A 23,066-nucleotide genomic window follows, 5' to 3' on the forward strand; every position below is an offset into this window, starting at 1 on the left:
TCACTTGTACCGAACCGGCACCAAGGTTTGTAGGCGGACCAGTATTCATTTATTTTGGTCTGTATCATACAAACGGACTGGAGTTTCTAGACAAACGGACCGGAGTTGGATTAAAGCGGATTAACCATGTTTGGTGGGAATAACTCCGTATTTTCCTGTGTGGGCATTTGGTAGAAGATGTGTTTTTATTTTCTGTTTCTGTCTGCGTTGGTGTGGATGCCTGGTGTTTGTGGGTCCACATGTGGTGCCACAGCAATAATCTGTCCCTGTGAAACGAGGCCTGGTGTGGAAACAGTCGTCTTATCTTGGATGTGAATAAAACAAGGGAGATGATTTTAGATTTCAAGAGAAGCAGGGTTCGTCAGGTCAAACACTATTTTATTTGTTGGAGAAGAACTGGTGGTGGAAAATTGTATGAGTTACATTTAGTTTCCCTCTGCGATTAATAAAGTATTTTTGAATTAAGGCCGCAACTAATGTTTATTCTGGTGATTAATTAAATAATTGGCACATTCTGCAGATTTTTCATTTAACCATGTGAGCATTTTGTCAATACCAGAAATGCATAAAACCATACAAGTAAAGAATTCAGTTCCTTTTCTAAATAAGAAATTCAAGATTTTATTGCCTTAAATGCAATAAAAGCATTTCTTTAGTGAATGCAAAGGATGTATCCACAGCTAAAAATATACTTAATGTGAAAAGCTCTGCCTTTTCTGCTGGACTTGGCATCACTGCAGTCTAGGACTGATCTGTTATTATTTTTGGATTAACCAGTTAATAATTGAATAACAAAAGGTGCTTAACAGATTTCTTTATTTTTAACAGATTTTGAATCAGGTGGAGCTAAAACTGCCACTTGAGCTGTGGGTGAAATATATTTACAGTCTTGTATGCAAAATGCATATATTTTATGTACAGTTTTGGCTTAATTACTGCTCTGATTGTGAAGTTCTTTCAGTGATTGGACTTTTTTCCCAAGTCTCTATACTCAGTTAATCGATTATTAAATTAGTTCACTATAAATTTAATCATCAATTCATTGCAGTTAATCCGATTAATTCTTTCAGCCTTATCCTGAATCGAACTGGATTGTGACCAAAATGTTTTGTTATACAAGATAAACAATGCATTGAATCAGTTATTTTTGAGTCTAGTAATTTAATGCGTTTTTGGGTGACGGACCTTTAGTGAAGCTTGAAAATGTCAATATAAACAGATCAAATCTGAGCCGAATGACTCTACATTCAACACAGGCTTAACGCAGAGTTTGATCTGTGAAACCTGATTTTGTTGATGAAAATACACAAACCTATTTTTCCTAAGAATTGCTCTATGGCTACAACTATCCATTATTTTAGCAATTGATTATTCCATCAGTTTTTCTGACGATTACTCAATTGTTCAAAGACAAATCACACATCCTACATATTTTTCATTTAACCGCGTAAGCCACTTTTATACAATATTAGCAATATTTTTGAATGAATATAAACAAAATTCAATTCCTTTTTAAACATTTTATGGCTTAAAAGGCAATAACAGCATTCCTTGAACCAGGTGAAGCCAAAACTGCAACTTGAGGAGTTTTAGCTTAAAATATATTCACAGAGGTGTTTTATCTTAAATGCAAAATGTGTGGCTTGATAATTCCTCCAAATATGTTGTTATAGAAAATAGACGTGTGTTTTTTTACTCTGTATATTTCAGTTAATGATTAATCAATTACTAAATTAGTTGATGATTATTTCATCAATCAATTAATCATGATTAACAGTTTCAACTAGGGGTTGAACGACTACATATTTTTTAAGGTCGACTACATCATGATAATAGTCGAGTCGATGTCGACTAGTCGCGGTGACGTCATAGTGACGTAAGCGCAAAAACCCTTCACAACTACTTGGAGGCTATATTAGCTAGTTTCACGGCAAATATTGACACCCCACACACACACACACACACACACTCTCCCCTTCTCCTGCTTTTACTAAGTCTATTATGGAGATTCTTCGTGAGCAGCGGGGAAAAGTGTGTTGCACAAAGTCGGGTCTGACTTTTTTTTTCTAAACACTGGCTGATGCTGATGATCTCTGGATAGTTACTATAGGAGTCAAATTATCACACTGACTACATGGTGCTTTTGGAACATCACAAGCCGAACTTGTTATGAACGGATCCCGTTTGGTTACAGCTGAATTCAACGAAACCACCTGCTTCTCCTCCGCCCGATGCGCGGCAGGAAGCTCTGCTGACTCAGCAGATTGAACGATTTAAGATATTTTCTAGTCAACGTCAACATGATAAAAGTCGAGTCGATGTCGAGTTGACTAGTCGTTGTGACGTCATAGCAACGCAAGACGCAAAGCTTTGGAGTAACGTAGAGGCTTTATTACCCGTTTTCACGGAAAAATACGGCATTTATACAGAACAGCAACAAGTGAAACAACAAAACATCGGGATAGTTTATGATAAATAATAAGTTGCTGGGAAACCAACATTCAAAAGGAAACGCACATCTTTTAGATGGCATGTAAAAACAATAAAAAGAGGTGGCGCGAGGGGGGGTAAATAAAGTTCACTCGCTGTCAATATTCTCTTCGCTAAGAGTTCGCTAAGAGCACATTGTCATACAAGGACCCAGTAATTTCTACCTGTTTGACAAGATGCGGGTTTTGTCCTCGATCTGTTTTGAAGACGCCATTTTGTAGCCAGTGTTCTGTCAGATCAGCTGTCAGAGTGTCATACACTTCTGACAGCTGATCTGATGACACTTCTAAGCACGAAGTGTCATTCTTAGCCCGAACTCACGGCTATATATATGTCAGACAAGTATACACTGTCATTACCAACTACAGGCTTTTATTTAATCAGCAGCTATCATTACCACAGATCTTTATTTAATCAGCAACATAACATTATAATGTATTAGTTAGATCGTCGTGACAAAGACACTCGCGAGCCGGCTAAGTGACATCCTTAGCGGGAAGGGGGCGAGTTTTAGACGCCTCGTGTTTTGTAGTGGACTGCAGCTGCAACTCCATCTCCTTTTAAAAACACTGTAAAACCACAAATATGCATCCATCTACATATCATTTAAACTAATGTATTAACTTATTTTTCTTCTGTCTTGTGACGTATACTGTGCTGTCAGATCAGCACAGGCTGTCACCACCGGCAATCACATGACTGCGACTAGTCGACATGAAATGTAAAAACTCGCGAGACGTCCTAGAGTCGACTAGTCGACTAGTCGACTAATTGGTTCAACCCCTAGTTTCAACCCTAAATTATTCTCTGTTCCTCTGAATCCAATAATATGCATCATCTCGTCTGTTTAAACTGAATATATTATTACTCTCTTGCCAACTTTATGAAGAAAAAGAAATCCGGAGCATATTTTGTCCATATGCTTACAGTCTAAATCTCTTCATATAGTCGCAGCTGGCTTCAGTTCAACTTGTATCATTATTCACTCAAACTGGCATGTTTTACAGTGCAGACCACCCACTCACAATACTAGAATCAGGCCAGAAGACAGCGGCTCTGTCCAGAACTCATCAGTCCGGTTCGGTCCACAGAGCAGACAGGCTTTCTCACTGTTCAGCCAGGCATGGATGGACAGACTGCAAGGGACCGGTTCGCTCTGGGAGGAGGGCGGGAAACCAACACAGGAATGGGAAAACTCAGAAAATGACAGAGGAATGCAACGGGTGGATATGTACAAGGTTTTATATTTTTACTATTATTGGTGTTTAGAGAAAAGTATGACGCCATATTAAGGCCATTCTAGATACAAAAACAAAAGTTTCCCAAAAAATAGCACTAAAAATTTTGAGATTAATCCCAGAAAAATTCTAGGAAAAACTTGGAGTTTTAAGTCAAAAATGCAACTCAGAAAATTTACAAAAGTGAAAAACTTCTAAGATTTTATTTAATAAATTTTTTTTTCTTGAAAACTTTCAACTGAAAAGAAGCCGGTATGTGAGCTTTAAACTGTACCTGCTGTCCATGTTTTACTGTGAAAGGGGCTTCAACCCTCCATTAGCTGCACGCCCTCCTTCATAATGCCGCCCTGAGCAACTGCCCATATGGGACATATCAAAAACTAACTCTGAATGCTGCCTTAAATACGTTTGAGTCACTTCAGAAAAAAATAAACACAACTCGCCTCACAATTCTCTCACTCACTGCTAAGCTAGCTGCTACATTAGGGACACTGCCTGCTGGAAATGTCAAAATAAAAGCACTTCCTGTTCCGTTGCCTCATAAATTCAGCACTTCTTACTTGCTACGCTGTGACTAACTCATTGTGTTGTAATTTATACCTTATTCTGAACACATGATGAGAAATTTTCAGTATTATATAAACCAGAATTTAGTAGCTTGTACACGTTTATGAAAATTAAAAGATAATACTTTTGTATTGTTTTTGTAATGACATAGACCCAAGATGTTTGGATTCCTAATCCAAAGCGATGCTGGGTTAAGGTGGAGCTAGATTATCAGAAAATGTTTGTTTACTTAACTTGGACTTGGAAGAAATGACTTGTGAACACAGATGAAGTGATTTTTCAATAGTAGATCTCCACCACAGTTTTCAGTTAAAAGAAAAAATTCCTGAAACATTTTCAGGTGTATTCATTGTTAGAATTTCAATCTAAATATTTTATTTTCTTGTTTTGGATTCTAAATATTCATCAACAGCCTGCTTGGTTTCCATTAATCAGAATCAGCCCATAAAAAGCTGCTTCATTGAACCGCTGCGCTGTGATCTGCTTCCTGTCTGTCATTTTTCTCGCCTTGCATCACATCTTATGATTTCTTGGCTCCTCAGGGCTGCAGTAAAATCTTGTTTTTCGCCCACAGTGATTTGGAACCAGATGAAGGATAAAACTCGAGAGTTTCAGAGCCAAATGTTCTTTTACTCCCAGCCTGTAAATATGAAAATGTCAGAATGATTCATGAGCGTCAGAAACTTTCCCTGATGTTATGGATGAAGCAGGGCTTTACTTTAAGAAGTATTTCATAATTATCTGGTGTTTTTATTCTAGATATTTCAGTTAATGATTAATTATTACCATTAGTTGACTATTATTTCAATCCGATTAATCGTTTGAGCCCTAAATGTCAACAATGGAGACGCTTTTACATAGTCAATAGTAGGTAAATATAAATATTGAAATGACTGGCACAATGACAATTATTATAGATGATAAATTGTCCCAGTAATTTTTGCGATAAACAATAATATTGTTTTGAAACCATTTGTTTCAAAACAGTAGACATGACAGATAACATGACAACCCAAACAATAAGTAAAATAAATAAAAAAAACACTTATAATCAAAACAACAAGTATAAGGAATTAAATATCTGTAAACATGTTTTAACCAAAAGTTCAGTAGTTTCTGTTAGTTTTATAAGTTTTTTATTGAAAGAAGAAGAAGAATTACTTTATTCATCCCTGCAGGGAAATTTTTTCACAGTTACAGCAAGGATTTTTTATACACAGATTAACACACACACACGACGGGAGCTGCGTCTGCAGGCAGCCAGCTGAGCCGGCGCCATTTTTGAAGGAGGACATGCGGCAAAGGTCGTCGGGATCGGGAGTCGAACCCGCGACGTCCGCGGGTCTAAGGCCTCCAAATGTGGGGCGTGCTAACCCCCTGCGCCACCACAGCACGCCCCTGAAACTGATTTTAGAAAAATTATTTTTGCCTGATTTTATTTATTGTATGAATTATTGTCATTTTGGTTGTTAAAATACCAAAAAATCCTCTTAACTTTCTATTTTCGTCCATTTCATGATGTAATTTTTAAACATTACATGATTGATAATTTGATCACTTACTCAAAACTTGAGATACATTTTTTTAATTTATTTTTTTACCAAATACTTTTTCACTCTTCAGTAAAGATGTGCTACTTGAGACAAATATTTGGGTAATCTACCAACCGCTGATCATGACAGGCCTGGCTGTAAACACATTTTTATTTCTTAAATGCCACAAAATATTAAGTTTACATTGACTAACTCTAATTTAGACTCCATACATAGACGTCTCTCTGGTAAGTATTTCCAGTATCTTGTCTCGCTCTGCTATTTGAAATGCTGGGATGTTGCTGCTGCTCCAGTGCTACATTGGTAGCGACTGAGTCGTGTTTTTTTTTTTTTTTCATTTCTGTTTCTGTTTCTGGGTGGGTCTCTCTTCACATCAAACATCCCTGCTGTGAAGGTCTGTCGTAACTCTGCAGACTGCCTGGGCCAGCAGCATGACTCACAGCCTCTGGCTTATGATCCACCCTAATCGCCCGAGTCGGCGCTCCCACCCAGCTCTCCCTCATTCTGTCCCACAATCCCTGCATCTTTTTTTCTTTTAGTCTGTTTTTATTATTTAAGCGGCGCTTGAAGGTGCGGCGCCGTTTATTTGTAGGAAATACAGAAAAATTTGCTGGATGAAAATGAAAAATCCCCCTTAGCGGTTTAGCATGCTGCTAACCAGCAGGACTCTGTGTTTTATTACTGGGAGTGTTTTCTCTTCAACCTGCAGGTTTTTATGTAGTCAAACCACAACAGCCTTTGGTTTTCAGGGGACGTCCGATGTCCCACACTGCAAAAACACAAAATCTTACCGAGTATTTTTGTCCAGTTAGAACAAATATCTTAGACAAAGACAAGTAACTTTTCAGCAAGAAATAGGAGTTTGTTCTAAGTCAATAATACCTTAAAACTCCTGAAAAAGTTCCTCTTCCATTTGCAGAATTTCACTTACAACATATAACAATGTCTTGTTTTAATTAAAATAATCTGCCAGTAGAATAAATACTTTTTAAAATCAATTTTAAGGCTTTATTGGCTAAATCAAGCTCTTATAGCTTTCTAAAAAGTTACTTGTAAGTTAAGATATTTGCACTAGAAACTAGACCAACACTACTTGGTAAGAGTTTGCGTTTTTGCAGTGCACTTGTCCTTGTAGATGTTTCTCAGTAGTAGGAGATTACTGCTGCTCAGCAGGCAAAAAAAAGAAAAAAAATATTAGGTCAGCAACGATTAATCAGCTGGTGACCCAATTTCACCAGCTAGCAAACACACATTTAAAAACCTAATTATTCTTCTGGCCTTTCTATCAACAACTTGCGCTTGATTTTCATGCTAGAACTGAGTTTGAGCTTTTTTTGTTGTCTGTCATTTAATGCTGAAAAATGTGTCAAAATATGAGCTTTTGATTTCACTCTATCCATAATTATTGTATTATATTTAAGTAATTAAAATGCTGCTAAACTGTTGACATGATCTTTCCTCTTTTATCCACAATTTCCTCTTCAGTTGCACTGATATTCTCCTTCCACTCCACCCAGATCTATTTTTATTTTTGGACAGTTATGAGGCTCGTAGGTGAAAACATGAAGCTGCTCCCACATACTCAGGTGTACGTTATGATTCTGTGTGTGGTTTCATAGAGGAACGTACTGATTTCCAACATTTATCATGTCAAATTCCTTCATTTCCCAAAATCCAAATGGATAGTAACCAATTTAATGAGCTAGCTGGTAGCCTAGCATCTGTTTCTTCTCTACCAATAACACTATTTTGTAATACATTTAAAACAAAAACCATTCCATTCTGGAAATTGACTGATATGAAATGCTCACAATGTGATACATTTTTCAGCCATATATAAAGCCTTAATTCTTTCTTTCATTATTCTGGCATTTAGCAAAATTACCGTAAGTTATTTTGGTGTTTCTAATGGACCTAAAATAAGAGAACTTTGATCTTATTTAACTGTAGATGGTGAGGAAAATATTATGTAAACTTCTGGTTCTGACTGTATCATTATCGCAACATTAATCAAATGATAATATTGTTGTTTTGAGACCATTTTCAAGTAATATCATGTAATAATAATAATGCAAGAACACATTCTCAAAGATAAACTGTAGATTTAAAACAGAAACAGCAAACAAAATGAATTATAAAGTCTCTGGAAGCAAAACTGTCCTTCAATGCCTGCATAATAGCTGCTTTTCCCCTCATTTTCACTCAGCTTGCAGTTCATTGTTTTCATTTTCTGTTTTGTTCTTTGTTGCTTTCGTTTCTCTGTCTCTTGTATGGCTTGACTTGTGATGCTGGTACAGCTCTGAGCTGAAACGTGTTAACTTTCTCCTCTGGGTTATAAAAGCTGCTGTTAATGTTCAGGAAGTGACCTTTTAAAGATGAGTCTCCGTCTCCTCAAACTGTTCTCCCCTTCAGGAAATGCTTGGAGCTTATGTCTTGTCATCAATATTGGGTTCAAGTTTTGTTTGTGCCTGATGATGACCTTTAGCTAAAGGTCAGAACTAGATAAATGCCACCATCCGGCCTATTAGTCCTTGGGTTGAAATGTGCAAGCATATGAGATATTAATGCAATAAAATGTGTGGATTGCAGTTTTATTGTGCTGGTGCACTAAGGTTTTTCTTTTGTATTTATTTGCTAATCACATTGCCGCCTTCTCTTCTTCCTCGCTGCAGATCTGATGCTAGCTTGCAGCCGTTGCCACCATGTTTGCCAAAAAGAAGAAGTCTCGAATCCAGATCTCTGCTCCGTCCAACTTTGAGCATCGTGTCCACACGGACTTTGACGAGCAGGAGCAGAAGTTCGTCGGGTTGCCGCGCCAATGGCAGTCCCTCATCGAAGACACGGCCAAGAGGCCAAAGCCTTTCATCGATGTGACGGTTATCACTACCGTAGAACCGCGAAAGGTAAGAGGAAACCTGTTTTCTGTCGTGTCTCGAAGATGTTTCACTCAAAAGGCTTCTTCCCTTCCAGTGTGGAGGAATATTTTTGGTCGAGATCTTCAACGAAATGAAGAACTTGAGTAACTTTCAACCGCTGAAAGGTTTCTTAAAGCTCCTAAAGTAGCATCAGTCAAATAAAGAACTATGTCGTCTGCATAAAGGTTCACTTTTAACTGTAATTTTACTCATTTCAGTGTTTAAATGTGAATCTTGGTGGAGTTTTGATCACTTTTGAAGACGGAGTTCATACAGGTGCTTGAAATGTTTGAAAATTCTCGAATTTCATTAGGTGATTTCAAGGTTTGAAAAGTGCTTGATATTCAAACTGGACAGTTTTGTAATAAAGTGCAAACTAACATTTGAGTGAAATCCTAGAATTGAAAACGTTACTTACAATTGAAACTAGATATTTACACATAATTAAAAGACATAAAAAAATTCCGTCTGAAGTTAAATAAAACCAATGTTTTTAGATTTTATTTTAGTTGGAATAACCCAAATTATTTATATTTGCTAAAGGCCAGAACGCTCAGCAAGAACATTTTAGAGAATTTTTTTTAACTTTTTCAGACCAGTCTGGTCAACATTTACTTAACTTTTGTTATATTATTGTTTACGTTGTCCCTGCTATAGAATGCAGAATACTATCACAATATATTGTGATAATATAATAAAAGACATCATATAATGGGGACTTGAAACTGTCTTTTTTTTTTTTAGTGTTATTGATTTAACTCCAAAGTGTGATGTTTTTAAAAGTTACCTTGAAAACGCTTGAAATGTTCTTGAATTTTACCATGGGAAAACTCAGCGAAGAATATATTGCCCAAGCATTTATTTAAATGTAAAGAGTGCCTAACTATGCAGGATAGCAGCGCTCTGATTTTGTGGAGAGAAGACTTTGAAAATGACTGGATCCTTTCCATGCTTTAGATTTAAAAAATGCACTTTTCTGTCCTGTAAACGCCAGACGATCGTACGAGGCACGAAGGTGGGAGCAGACGGCTCTTTAACGTGGCTGCTGGACGAGTTCGACACCATGTCCGTAACTCGATCGAACTCCCTGCGGCGAGGCAGCCCCCCCACTCAGCCCCGCAGGGATTCCAGCTCCGCCGGTGGAGAGCAGGAGAACGGCGACCCCCGACACAGGCACCACCCAGACAGGTAGGAAAAATAACTTTCTTTTCTAAAAAACAAAATACAAACAGAAAATAAAAACATTTTCAAAACGTGGGTTTTATCCCAATCAGCCCTTCTAACAACCAGGATGAGAGTTTTTGTAAGTCTGTCTATGACATTTACTCAATTAGATTTGAGTAACTTTTTTGAAAAAAGTTTACTTTTAGGAGTATTTTTACCATGCTGTACTTTGAGTAAATTTATTATGAAGTGTCTTTACTCTTAATTGAGTAAAATTTCTGGATTTTCTACCAAAACATGTTTTAACCAGACTCAGACACACACCTGCAGTTTCTGTTCAAGTTTCATAAGTTTTTTACTGAAAGGAACTGATTTGGGAAAAATTATTTTGCCTGATTTTGTTATTTTTTGCTATTTATATAAATTACTATCATTTTGGTTCTTAAAATACCAAAATTCCCACTTAACTTTATATTTTGGTCCATCTGATGATGTAATTTTTAAATATTAAATGATTGATAATTTGATCAGTCACTCAGTACTGGAGTAGACTTTTTACCAAATACTTTTTTACTCTTGCGTAATTTCTTGCTATTTTTTACTCGAGTAAAAACATGTTGAAGTAGTTTTGCTTGTGCTGCAGTACAATTTTTGGATATTAGAGTTGACTTGAATTCAAAGTTCAAATAAATAGAAGCTGTCAAACAAAATGGCCGCCCTGAACGAGGTGACATCACTCTGCACTATGGAAACTCACAGTGCATTGGTGGGAAAACCAAAAATTAGATGAATTGATTAGAAAATAACTGATTAATTGGTGTTGCTAACTGCACGTTTGCGGCTCTCAGGGACAGACTGAGGCAGGACTACCCGGGCGGAGGGGACCCGCAGCACGGGCAGCGTGGCGTCCAGCCCAGGGACGAGGGCGGGCAGGGCCGGCAGGGCCGGCCCCAGCAGCAGCCGAGGGGCCAGGAGCCCAGCAGGGCCTACAGGGAGCGGTCCGACTCGGGACAGCAGCCTCGCAGAGACCCCCGGGACCGGGACCAGGTACCAACCAAGACCCAAATGATTCACTCAGTTTTAAAGTAAAACTTACAGTACAGTTTTTGGATTCTCTGCCAATCTCTGCAGCCGGTTAAATTCTGATCAGTGCATCTCAGCTTTTGAATCTGCAGATTTTTCTTCCTTTTTATACAATTAAATGTAGCTAAGAACCAGCCTGTTGTTGTATTTTTATCAACATCTCCGTTTTTCAGGAGCAGGTGATCCGCCGGGACCAAGCCAGCGACCACCGGCCCAAGTCCAGCTATGCGGCGCGTGACGGCAGCCCCACGTCTCCGAGGGACAAGAGGCCGCTGTCGGGACCCAACATCCGAACGCCCAACCTGCCGGTGACCGAAGGCGTGATGAAGACGGCCCAGCAGAACATGCGGCCGTTCAACACGTACCCGAGAACGGACAGCGACGGAGGACGCAGTCCGACGGGACAGGTAGGAGTCGACCGAGATTATCGAAGCTGCTGCTGGATAGTTCAGTGAAGTATTTCCTCCTCTAGGTCCGGTATTTATCAGAATCCGGTATTTACCGCAGTTTTTTGTGTGGCTGCTTGACATCCTGGAAAATGCTTGAATTTCAATTAGATGTTTTCAAGGTCTGGAAAGTTTTTGATTTCTGTATAAAGTCCTTTAAAGTTCTTCATATTCAAACTGCACAGTTTGGTATTAAAGTTCAAGCTAATGTTTGATTAAAGGCATAAATTTTTAAAACGTTATTTACAACTGAAACCAGATATTTTCATACACCTCGTAAAAAGTCAGACATTTTTTTCTGGCTGTCTAAAGTTAAATCAGACTAAACTTTTCTTGTTACATCTTGTTTTGAATCAGTTTGGTTAGAATCACCAACATTATTTCTATTTACTAAATGCAAAAAAACTGATAATTTTTCGAGATTTTTATTGTAACATTCTTTGTATTTTGTGTTTAATCTGAACAGAAAGGTAATTTACCTCAGCATGTTTGAATTGTTTCAATATACACAATATTTATTATTCCTAATGGCTCAAGGACCTATTGATCTGTGTATTTGAAATAAAGTTTGGATTATAATTTATACTTTATACAATGTTATTGAAATTATGGAAGTTTTCGTTAAATTAGTGTTTTGTTTTTGCGGTAGAATCGCTAAAACAAAACATGGAGATGAAGATATTATTAATTCAGTGCAATGGGAAAAATAACGCAGAAAGATCTTTGAGGAACAACTGAAACCAGTTTTTTTTTCTCGCTGTTTGTGTCATCTACACTACACACAGATTAGTTGCCATAGCAACTGACAAAAACTTTCAGGATTCAACACCAGAAAACACTCAAACATTTCCCACTACATTCAGTCTTTTACAGTTTTATGTTTTTAGGATTGATGTTTATTTTGCGATTATTAATAAGTGATCACTGTGGTAGATTAGCTACTGCTGCTATTAGCTAAGCTAACTCAGCAGTGGCTCATTAGCTAATTTAAACACCTGCCCTACCGATGATCTGTCAGAGTTGGTGTTTATGTCGCCTTTTCATTTTGTAAATTTGGGATTTTCTGCTGTTTTTCGTCTCTACTGTCCAGGTGGTGCGTCACCATGAGTCTTCCCCCCAGAACGGGCCCACCAGCAGCTCTGCCCGGGGTTCCTCCAAGCCCCCAGTCAGCCTCCCTCATTCCCACCACGCATCCCACCCCATCCTGACCCCGGACTCCTCCCAGTTGCCGCACACCCCCCACCCCAACGTGCCGGCCCCGCGGCCCCCCGTGCCCGCGGCGGCCCCGGGGTCGGGCGCAGCGCCGCAGGGCCGCTCCCCGCAGCGGGAGCCACAGAGGGTTTCCCATGAGCAGTTCAGAGCGGCGCTGCAGCTGGTGGTGGATCCCGGCGACCCGCGGACCTACCTGGACCACTACATCAAGATCGGCGAGGGATCCACGGGAATCGTGTGCATCGCAACGGTGAAGACGACGGGGAAGCTGGTGGCCGTGAAGAAGATGGACCTGAGGAAGCAGCAGCGCAGGGAACTTCTCTTCAATGAGGTACTGCTTTAACAGCCGGCCGCTTTGACCTCTGACCCCTCCTGGACGTGGACTGTGGCTGAAACAGAGCGTTTTCAGAAAAGCTGTAAACATTCCAACAAAGTCTGCTGCAAAACCAAAACAAGTCAACAGTTTCACAGTTTAGGAAAATTAATCCACACTGCAAAAACACAAAATCTGACAAAGTATTTTTGTCTAGTTTCTAGTTTAAATATCTTAGTACACTTGAAATAAGACAAAATTAACTAAAAAGTAACTTTTTTGCAAGATATAGGAGCTTGTTTTAAATTAATTTCTCAATATTGATGAAAAAGTTCTAGTTCTGCTGGGAGATTATTTCACTCTTGGGATTTTTTCCATGCTATAGTGAAACTAGTACTGTTTTAAATGTCAGTACTTTTTACACTTGGCAAAATGTAAGGTTTCAATTGTTGATGACTTTGTAATTTTTTGTTTTTATGATGCAAAGCACTTTGAACTGCCTTGTTGGTGAAATGTGTTATACAAATAAACTTCATTGATTGAATCAATATTAAGGAATTATTAACTATTGACAAGCTTCTGCATCTTGCTGAAAAAGTTACTTGTAAGTAAGTTTTGTCTTATTTCAAGTGTACTAAGGTGTTTGCACTAGAAACTAGATCAAAAGTACTTGGTAAGATTTTGTGTTTTTGCAGAGTGGATTCATTTTCCTAAACTGTGAAACTGTTTACTTGTTTTGGTTTTGCAGCAGACTTTGCTGGAATGTTTACAGCTTTTCTGAAATGAAAGCATTTCTTTGCTGCTCACTCCAGATGCCAAAAATATTTAATTTAGATATAAAATAAATCATGTTTTCATCCCATTGTTGTCTAAATTTTGAGTGAAATTTTAAAATGTTGCAAACATGGAAATAAATGGAAAATGCGAATTAGGCGAGAATTTACAGGTTTAGAGAAAATCAACCAGGCAGATGTTGTCAAATGTTGCCGTCACGCATGGCTGTAATAAACAAGATCTAGAGGTTGTAAACTATCATGAACCACACATCTGAGAGAACCAGATTATCCAATCTCAGCCGAAGGTTTGAATTTGCCTCTGGTAAGGCACAGACCCACTAATGAAGGGGGAAGTTCGCTACGTCAGAACTTATTTAGCTGCGTCAGAACCTATGTGTTTCCATTAACGTTTTAAAAAATTTTTTATGGAAAAGCCAAAAACCATCCCAAACAAGCATAGAAATCTTTTTGCAAATTTGAGAAAGTTATTTTGAATTTTGCTGTTTTCATCAACTTTCTGTAATGCAATGCATCAAAATGCAGATAAAAAAATAGTTGATGGAAACTTGGTTGTTGATTAGATAAAAAAGAAGCATGCAAAAATACAGGCAACAAGGTCTGTAAAGAATTAGAAACTATGCAGAACATCATCCATATATCTATATAAACTATAACACAAAATTCTGTTTTAGAAAATTATAATATTGTGAAAAAGTTTAAGCTTATTCCTAGAAAGTTGAATGGAAGGAAAAGGTGCACCAGATGCAGACAGTAGCTAGAGTGAATTGTAGTCCATGTTGAGAAAAAAATATTTACCTTTTTTTTTTAAATTACTTCTATGGACAACAGAGCAAAAAACTCTATTTTATACTACCATCAAGTAGGAATGTACTCTCATGAGTCTCAGCTGTGTGATAATAATTCCTGGTCGTCGGTTTTGTTTTTCCCGGTGACGGCAGGTGGTGATCATGCGGGACTATCACCATGACAACGTGGTGGAGATGTACAACAGCTACCTGGTGGGCGACGAACTCTGGGTGGTCATGGAGTTCCTGGAGGGAGGAGCGCTCACCGACATCGTGACGCACACCAGGTGACGGCTGAACCCGTCGTCGTGGCGACGCAGCTGTTTGTTTTTGGGGTTTTTTTCCTTAACAGAAACTGCAGGTCTTTGCCAGATTTCCTGGAATTTCTTGGATTATAAATTGGAAGTTGAGTTTAATTTTTGAGGTTTAACCTTTGCACATTTCTGGTACACCCCTGAATCTGATGCATAAGCAACTATAAGTTATAAAATTTTTGTTGTTGAGTTCATATGTCTATTTACTCAATACTTTAGCGGCAATTTAATTATCCACCCTGTAATTAATTTGATTAAATATTTTAATCGAGTCCCATCAGTAATTTTATTCTGAAATTTGGTGAAATGTTACAAAATGTTGAAAAATGTGGAACTAGAAATGTGTGAAAACTCACTACAGCTTATTTATCAGAAACTTTCCACCTTCTGATGAAGACATCTCTTTGAAACAACTAAAAAATAGAATGGAATAGAAACAGTTTTTTATTTTCCCACAAAGGAGAAAATAAGTACTTAAAGTGTTAAAAACAATGTATAAAATACTAAAAATAAATGTTTTCATTAAACTGATCTGAAATCAGCAGAAATATTTCTGTCCAGTAGGGGGCAGCATTGCACAAAGTGATGGAGAATCTGTGCTGTAATCTGGTATTTTTCCACAGTAGCAGCTTTTTAATGTCTCCAGTGTCTCTGCTGCTTTTCTTGGTGCCAAATTCAAATCAGTCGCCCATGAAATTCAGTGAAACTCTACAATCCAGAAAAACTAAATCCTAGATGACTTTGGTTTCTGTTTGACTCTGCAGGATGAACGAGGAGCAGATCGCCACCGTGTGTCTGTCTGTGCTGAAGGCGCTGTCAGTCCTGCACACTCAAGGCGTGATCCACAGAGACATCAAGAGCGACTCCATCCTGCTGACTCATGATGGCCGGGTACGTAGCCGCCGTACGGCAAAAACACACAACGCCCTCCAAGTTCGAGAAGCTTCAAAATAAACTGAGCTGTTCAGAAATATTGGCATCTTTACCGTCTACATCCACACAGAAAGAGGGATATTTGTCCATTTTCTGTTTGCAGAGGCTCCACAGTCCTGGTTCTATCACTTATTTTTCTTTTCTTCATCTCCGTCTTCAGATTTTCTCTTGAATTTTGGTTATTAATTGAGTTAATTTGGTGGGTTTTTTTTTAAATCATCCCTTATGTTTACGTTTCAGGTATTTTAAAGAGCTCTGACACGTTTTACTGGGCCCACAGCATCACACATTTACCACCTTACTCAACAGTGAGGTTCATTTGAAGTTTTTCATGCAGAAATTTTAATCTAAGGGTGTTTTCCCACCTGGTGGAAACTAAAGTTGCAACATTGGTTGAAAGAAAGAGAACCAGCTGCTGTGGTTCTCTTTCTCTCTGCTCTGAGTCAAACCTACCAAACCCTTTGAGCAACCTGTTCCCCTCCTCACCTGTGGGGGCGCTGCACCAAGAACCACTGAAGAAAACGACACAAAAACTTCTGAAGACACTGAGCGTAACTCTAGTCTTCATGAAATGTAAACAAAAATGGAGTAGTGTCAGATTTTAGCGGTTGGAGGATTTCTCTTTAGTCTTTGATAAAGAGCCACAAGCCATTTCTCCAGCTAGCGCTAAGCTAGTGAGTTTGTTTTGGTTGTATTTACCCAGAATGCCCTGCCCTGCAGTCCACTTCCTGCTTTTAGAGCGGTCTTCGGTCTGCTTGGCGTTTATGTATTCAAACCGCACTATAGTAGCGCCGCACGGAGGGTGATTGATGGTGCAAAGACCCGCCTCCTGGCTCTGATTGGTTGTTTCTAGTTAGCGCTGGGAGAGAAGCTCAGTTTTGGTGGGGTTTTTTTTACAAACCCCAAAAACATTACATATTTTACATATTTTAGAAATATGTATTATAAAAGTTACATACTGCAGCTGTAAGGCCTTTTACACATATTTAGTTATTTATTCATTTTAGAACCAATCCTCAGCTCTTTCTTTACTTTTTTTTCTTATTCTAGTTTCTATTGCAGTTAAAAGCAATAAGTTTTCCACTTCTTTAAAGAAAAGGAACTTGGATTGAGATGTAAATAAAAACAGTCTGGTGTTAAGAGTGGCCTAATTTCTAGTTTCTAGTTGTTTGGTATTGTTGCTGAGCTGCAGCAGATACCAGATCACTTCCTGCGTGGTGACAAGCAGGTTTCTGCTTTCTGCAGAAAATGAAACCAGCCTGGTTGCATAGCAACTCCGAAGTGAGAAGCGCCTCAGTTTGCTTGGTGTCACAATCAGCAGAACAGTTTATTACACTAATGTTGGCGATGCAGTGTTAGCTCAGGTGAGTAATAAACAGAAAAAGAACATTACAGTCACTCTGTGTGTTACATTACTTGCAGATTATTATGGCCGTCTGTCTTTCATTGGGTAAAACACAAGCTTTGCCATCTGTATGCATCATAACAATTAAATTAAAGCTTATACGTAACTGTAATATACTAGTTTTTGTACTTTTTATAAAACCAAATTAACTATTTAATTGTTTCTGTCAGGTTTTTGATCATATCTCTAACATTGCATTGGTAACAGCAATGCATTAGAAACATCTCTTATTACTGATATCAGCGATTTACTTATCGTAATTTCCAGACTATATGTTGTTACTTTTTTCAAATGAGTTGATCACTGTGGCAACAATTATGTGGCTAATATAGACACATTGCAGCGTGATGTCATGCATGCAAGATCCCACCTCCCATTTACCCACTGGAGGGCAAAAAACTGCTAGCATTATTTTAGCTGTTAAGTTATCAACATAAGTCTAAGCTAAGTCTTAAATGTACCTATCATATATAAAAGAAGAAGGGACGCAATGCTTTGATGCTAATTGTCTACAACAACTAGATAAAAAGGCCAGGAAAAAGTTTTAAGAAAAAAATAGTGTAGAAGAGCTAGCTATGCTAGCTTGACTTTGACATCCTTAACGTGTAGATGTGCTGCAGAATTGTTGTTTCGGTTGAGTTTAAAAAAAAAAAGCAACAAACACACCAACTGTGGCAGATCATCAGTAGAGCACTCTACCACTGCTGCGTTAGCTTAGCTGATAGCAGCAGTAGCTAATTTACCACAGTGATTACTTATTAATAATCGCAAAATAAACACGAAGCCTGAAAACATAAAACTGTAACAGTCTGAATGTTCATGCGCAAAATTTCCAGATGGAAACATTAACATGCAACGCGTCAACACGGATGTTTACCTTGAGATGAAAGAGACAAAAAGAGTGACTGAAGAAGTGCCATGTTTTCCTGACTATACATCGCATTAGTCAAAGCATTTGACAGGAAGAGGAAAAACGTATAGAAAGTTGCACTATTGTATAAGTCACATTTATTTAGAAAGTGTTAAACCTGAGCATCAATTAATTTTTTATGGAGAAATAATCACCTGATCACTGGATTGATGTTCAGTCTAGAAAGAGCTGATCTTTTCACATCTTAAGATGTGGTGTTTGCTACAAATGATCAGGCGTTTACTAAAGTAAAAAGAAAAATCTGCAGAATTTTACCATTTTAATGCAATTAATCCTCAGAATAATCAATTAATAAAATAGGCATTAGCTGCAGTCTTAACATGGATAAACGTGGTTTATTTATCCACAAAGCGCTGCCTCTCTCTCTTCCTTTTCAGTTGCACCAAAACAAAACAAAGTTTATTAACTTGCTAGTTTCGAGTTGAACCTGACCCTCTTTTGCTTATGACAATCAACAATGTACAAAGTCACACATTTTGAGTTTAGATGAGCTAACGTGTAAACCACAGTGGAAGCTGACTTTTGTCTGTGGTTTGGCGTCTTCGCTTGTTTCACCCAGAGTTCTGGACTCCAGCTGCTGCAGCAGGCGTCGCTTTGTCTCATTGGTTTCAAGCCAGAAGATAAAACCAACACAGTTACCCACAAACTGTTTCATCGTCTGCTGCTAATAATTCAGAGCTCATACTGATTACCCAGGGTTTGACTCTCTGCTTTAACCTCTGGAGGATAAGAGGTTTGTTTGTGTCGTAGAAAATGTTTTGCACACCCGAGACGTTGAAATGTGTGTCATCTTCTAATAGTTAACAGACTGAGGTCAGTAAAAATGTGACAACTTTCAAAAATGAAAGAGCATTCCAGTTGTAGTGGGATGTTTTACCAGAAAATGGCTTTACAGATTTATGAAGGTAAACCAACCAGGACGTGTTTAGGCCTGAAACGATTAATCACGATTTCCATTTGCATGATTTATTGGTTCTCACTTTTCTTTCTTTTCTAACTGGATGATAAAAGTTTCAGTCTGGTGTTTTGGTCTCAACTTGCTCTTTTTTTGAAGGACAGTTTTGCTATCACTTTTATTTATTTGTTTTGGATAATTTAAACGTCTTCCAGTTCCAGTGTTAAATGTTCATCAGAGTTTAAAGCTTATTGATCTTTGAGAATGTGTTGATTCTAACATTCAGTTACATGAAAATGGTCTCAAACCAACAATATTATTGTTTATCGCAATAACTTCTGGAACAATTTATCGTCCAACAAAATTGATCACGACAGGCTTAATTTCACTCGTTATTTTAAAAGTGAAAAATGTCCTGTATCGTTTCTCTTGACTTGACGAACTCTGCAGCTGTGCGGCTCCAGCTCGGTTCTCTGTATTCTCACACTTTCAGCCTTTATTTTTGGACATGTGCAAAATGTTTGGATGCAAATGTCCCTTTTTTTTTTACCAAATAGAGATAATTTGCTTGCAGGCATCCATGGTTTTGGTTTGCAATTCTCAGAGCAGGCTGCAGAGTTTTGGTGTTTGGGTGTGAGGGACTTTGTGGTTTGACCTTGCAGGGGAAGCAGACCCAATCAACCCTGAAGCGTTTCTCGGCAGAAGGATGGGCGTGTGTTTGACCTTCCTCATGAACCTGCTTGCTGTGTTTTTTTCTTTTTATTCTCATCATTATCTGGTCCTAAATTACTGTACTGTTCAGTTAAATATAATTATATCAGGTGTTGTGTGGCATCCACTGAGGTCATGTAGCACATTTGTTGAATGAATGTGTTTGCGTAAATGAGAGTCACTTCTCTGAACCAGCCTGTTTCATTTCCCTCTCGGGGTTTGAGCGCTGCAGCCGGCCTTGTGGTCGGCGTCACAATCTGCTTCTCAACATTACTCAGCCAGGCGCAAACTTTCTGAGAAAGAGAAAGGTGGGTTCTCAGCTGTCCACTGCAGGAGGCTGCAAAGTTATGTTCCAGATATTCAAACAGCTCTAACAAAAGTACCACTTTGTTTTGGATTAAAACGCCTAATAAAGCAGAAAATTAGTTTTCTAACCTGTAGGTTGCTTTCACACCCGAAAGCCAACAGTAGGCTCAGTTTGATTTGGGACCAAAGTTGCAACACACCGCAAAAAACACAAAACCTTACAAGGTATTTTAAGTCTAGTTTATAGTCTTGGCATAAGATACAACTAATTTACAGTTCTAGCTCCACTGACAGATTGTTTTACTTATGGGAAAATGTAAGTGTATTTTTTCATCATTATTAAGCAATTATTGACCTAAAACAAACTCTTGCATCTTGCTGAAATGTTAGTTATAAGTTAGTTTTGTCTTATTTCAAGTATGCTAAGATATTTGCACTAAAAACTGGACCAAAATTATTTAGTAAGGTTTTGTTGTATTTGTTACACTTTCAGCTGCTGTGGTTTTGTCACACTGCACTATGTCAAACATACCAAACATTTTGGAAAACCTGTTCCCCTCCTGAACTGTGGGGGCGTTGCACCAAGAACGAGTGAAGAAAACAACACAAAAACCTCTAAAGAAGAGACAGTGTGACTTCCTTCTTCACCAAATGTAAACAAAAGTGGAGTAGCGTCAGATTTTAGCAGTTGATGGAGTCCTTTTTTTGTCTTTGGTTAAAGATGACAAACCATTTCTCCCGCTAATGCTAAACCAGGGGTCAGGGGTCCCTGACCTCAAGTTAAGAATGATGAAGAATTTGGACAACAAAGCAGAAAACAACTGATGATCCAAACGATTTGGAAACCGTTTTTCTTTTATTTTTACGTTTTTTGTTTAATGACTTTTTGTGGCCTACCAGAAATGGACATTTTTATCTTTTGGCCTCTGCGTTTGTTTTGGTTGTATTTACCCAGAATGCCCTGTGTTGTAGTCCACTTCCTGCTTTTAGAGCGGTCTCTGGTCCGCTTGGCGTTCACATATGGATTCAGAGCCTGGCGCAATAAGCAATTAATTAACAGGGCTGGTGTGAATGCTGCCTATATTTCTTGTCATAAACCATCTTAACGTCACTGCGTTTGTATTTCCGTCTGTGTGTCTCCAGGTGAAGCTGTCAGACTTCGGTTTCTGCGCTCAGGTTTCTAAGGAAGTCCAGCGGAGGAAGTCTCTGGTTGGAACGCCGTACTGGATGGCACCAGAGCTCATATCCAGGCTGCCGTACGGACCAGAGGTGAAAATTACTGATAAATTATTATGTTTTCATGTACATTTAATGTACATGAAACATGCAGGTGAAAACAAACTAACTTCTTCTCTTTCGGTGACCTTTTATTCATCTTTTTTGATGTTTTTCTGCTGGGCGTTTGCAGGTAGACATCTGGTCTCTGGGCATCATGGTAATAGAGATGGTGGACGGCGAGCCGCCATACTTCAACGAGCCGCCGCTCAAAGCCATGAAGATGATTCGAGATAACCAGCCGCCCAAACTGAAGAACCTGCACAAGGTGAAACTGCTGAAGCAGGCCAATCAAAACCAGGATGTGAAATCTTTGTTTCTTTGTGAGGAATGTGAAACGTGGTTGTTTCCCCACGTCGTCTTCAAGGCCAAAATGTTCCTTTACAATGTTGAAAGAGTTGAGACACAAGATGGGAATAGAATTGAGTAATCTGAACTTTTATGCACTCTCACTGCTGCTTTCATAATTACAGAATAAATCAGAATGAAGCAGAACTCTTTGAAACAGAACATAAAATCTGTTTCGTTACAGCGATCAGTCCAAATGTTTCTTTAAGTTTAGCTTTGGGTCATCAGGATCAAGATGTCTATAATTGTATTTTTACTGTGAAATGTATCAGATATATTTAGTGAAAACGAAACTGACACCTTCTGTCCAGCTGACGGGTTTATCATCTACAGTATGTGGTCCAGGTTCTAATCAGCTTCGTCATTTCCCCATTTCCATTCATTTCCACCGAGCTGTGAAACGGCACGAAAACAGCTGGTTGGGAAATATAGCAGAGCAGGACATTTCAAATAGAGCTGCAGGTAGCAATTAATCTTACATTTATTCTGACAATTAAACAGTTATTCTGACGATTAATCGGTTATTCAGACAATAACATGATTATTCTAACAATTGTTCTGATGATTAATCGATTTTTCTAGTTATTACACAAACGATTAATTATTCTGACAATTGAATATTCTGTTAATTGGGCTGCCGATTACTTGATTATTCTGACGATTAATCGGATAAGAAAATTGGCACGTTCTGCATATTTTTTATTAAACCATTTAAGCCTATTTATGCAATATCAAAAAGCCATTAACATCGATATTTTTAAACAAAATAAACATTTTACAAACACACTCAGAATCCAGAACTGTACAAAAAAAATATTCATTTTGCATTTAAGATGAAAAAAACATTTGTCTTTAAAAAAAAAAAAAAAAATCCTGTTAAGCACATTTTCCTATCCAGTTATTAATCGATTAATCCCAAAAATAATCCCCAGATCCGCCCGACACTGTAACAGAAAGGTTTCAGCTTCTCACATGTTGATGGTAAAGTATTTTATTAGATTCCAGAAACGATCACGCATCCATCAAAGGAATAATATTTTATTTTAGGCAATAAAATGTTTATTTTCTTGTTTAAAAGTGGAATTAAATTATTTATTTGCATCTTTAATGTATTCTTAATAATGTATAAAAAAGGCTTTAGTGGTTGAATGAATTTTTTTTAATCCGGTTAATCAATAAAATAATTGATTAGTGAACTAATTAATTACAGCCCTAGTTTAAGCTCTGTCCAAGTGGAGAAGAGGATGGATCCTAATACCGAGCCTTGAGGTTCTGAAATGACACCGGTGTGATCTGTTTAACTGGAACGATGAAATGTTCAGGATTTTGTTTTACCTTTAAGTGTCTATTTATTGCATAAAATAGACTTAGACTTATTTTATTGT

The 23,066-nt window shown here is 38.1% G+C and overlaps 1 protein-coding gene across 3 annotated transcripts in view; it reads left to right on the plus strand.

Moving 5' to 3' along the window:
• Positions 1 to 23,066, plus strand: part of LOC102225392 (serine/threonine-protein kinase PAK 4) — a 43,323-nt gene that overhangs the window by 14,909 nt on the left and 5,348 nt on the right. For all 3 annotated transcript variants that reach the window (XR_002754356.1, XM_023351494.1, XM_023351495.1), the window contains exons 2-10: positions 8,521 to 8,751; positions 9,758 to 9,951; positions 10,776 to 10,974; positions 11,184 to 11,417; positions 12,547 to 12,999; positions 14,717 to 14,850; positions 15,642 to 15,768; positions 21,202 to 21,327; positions 21,467 to 21,601. Coding sequence is in view for 2 of the 3 variants with exons in the window: in XM_023351494.1 (XP_023207262.1) it covers positions 8,551 to 8,751; positions 9,758 to 9,951; positions 10,776 to 10,974; positions 11,184 to 11,417; positions 12,547 to 12,999; positions 14,717 to 14,850; positions 15,642 to 15,768; positions 21,202 to 21,327; positions 21,467 to 21,601 (1,803 nt within the window). In the remaining variant the exon portion in view is untranslated. The remainder of the gene's footprint in view (positions 1 to 8,520; positions 8,752 to 9,757; positions 9,952 to 10,775; positions 10,975 to 11,183; positions 11,418 to 12,546; positions 13,000 to 14,716; positions 14,851 to 15,641; positions 15,769 to 21,201; positions 21,328 to 21,466; positions 21,602 to 23,066) is intronic.

This window comes from Xiphophorus maculatus, chromosome 18 (assembly GCF_002775205.1).
Source record: "Xiphophorus maculatus strain JP 163 A chromosome 18, X_maculatus-5.0-male, whole genome shotgun sequence".
Classification (NCBI taxonomy): Eukaryota; Metazoa; Chordata; class Actinopteri; order Cyprinodontiformes; family Poeciliidae; genus Xiphophorus; species Xiphophorus maculatus.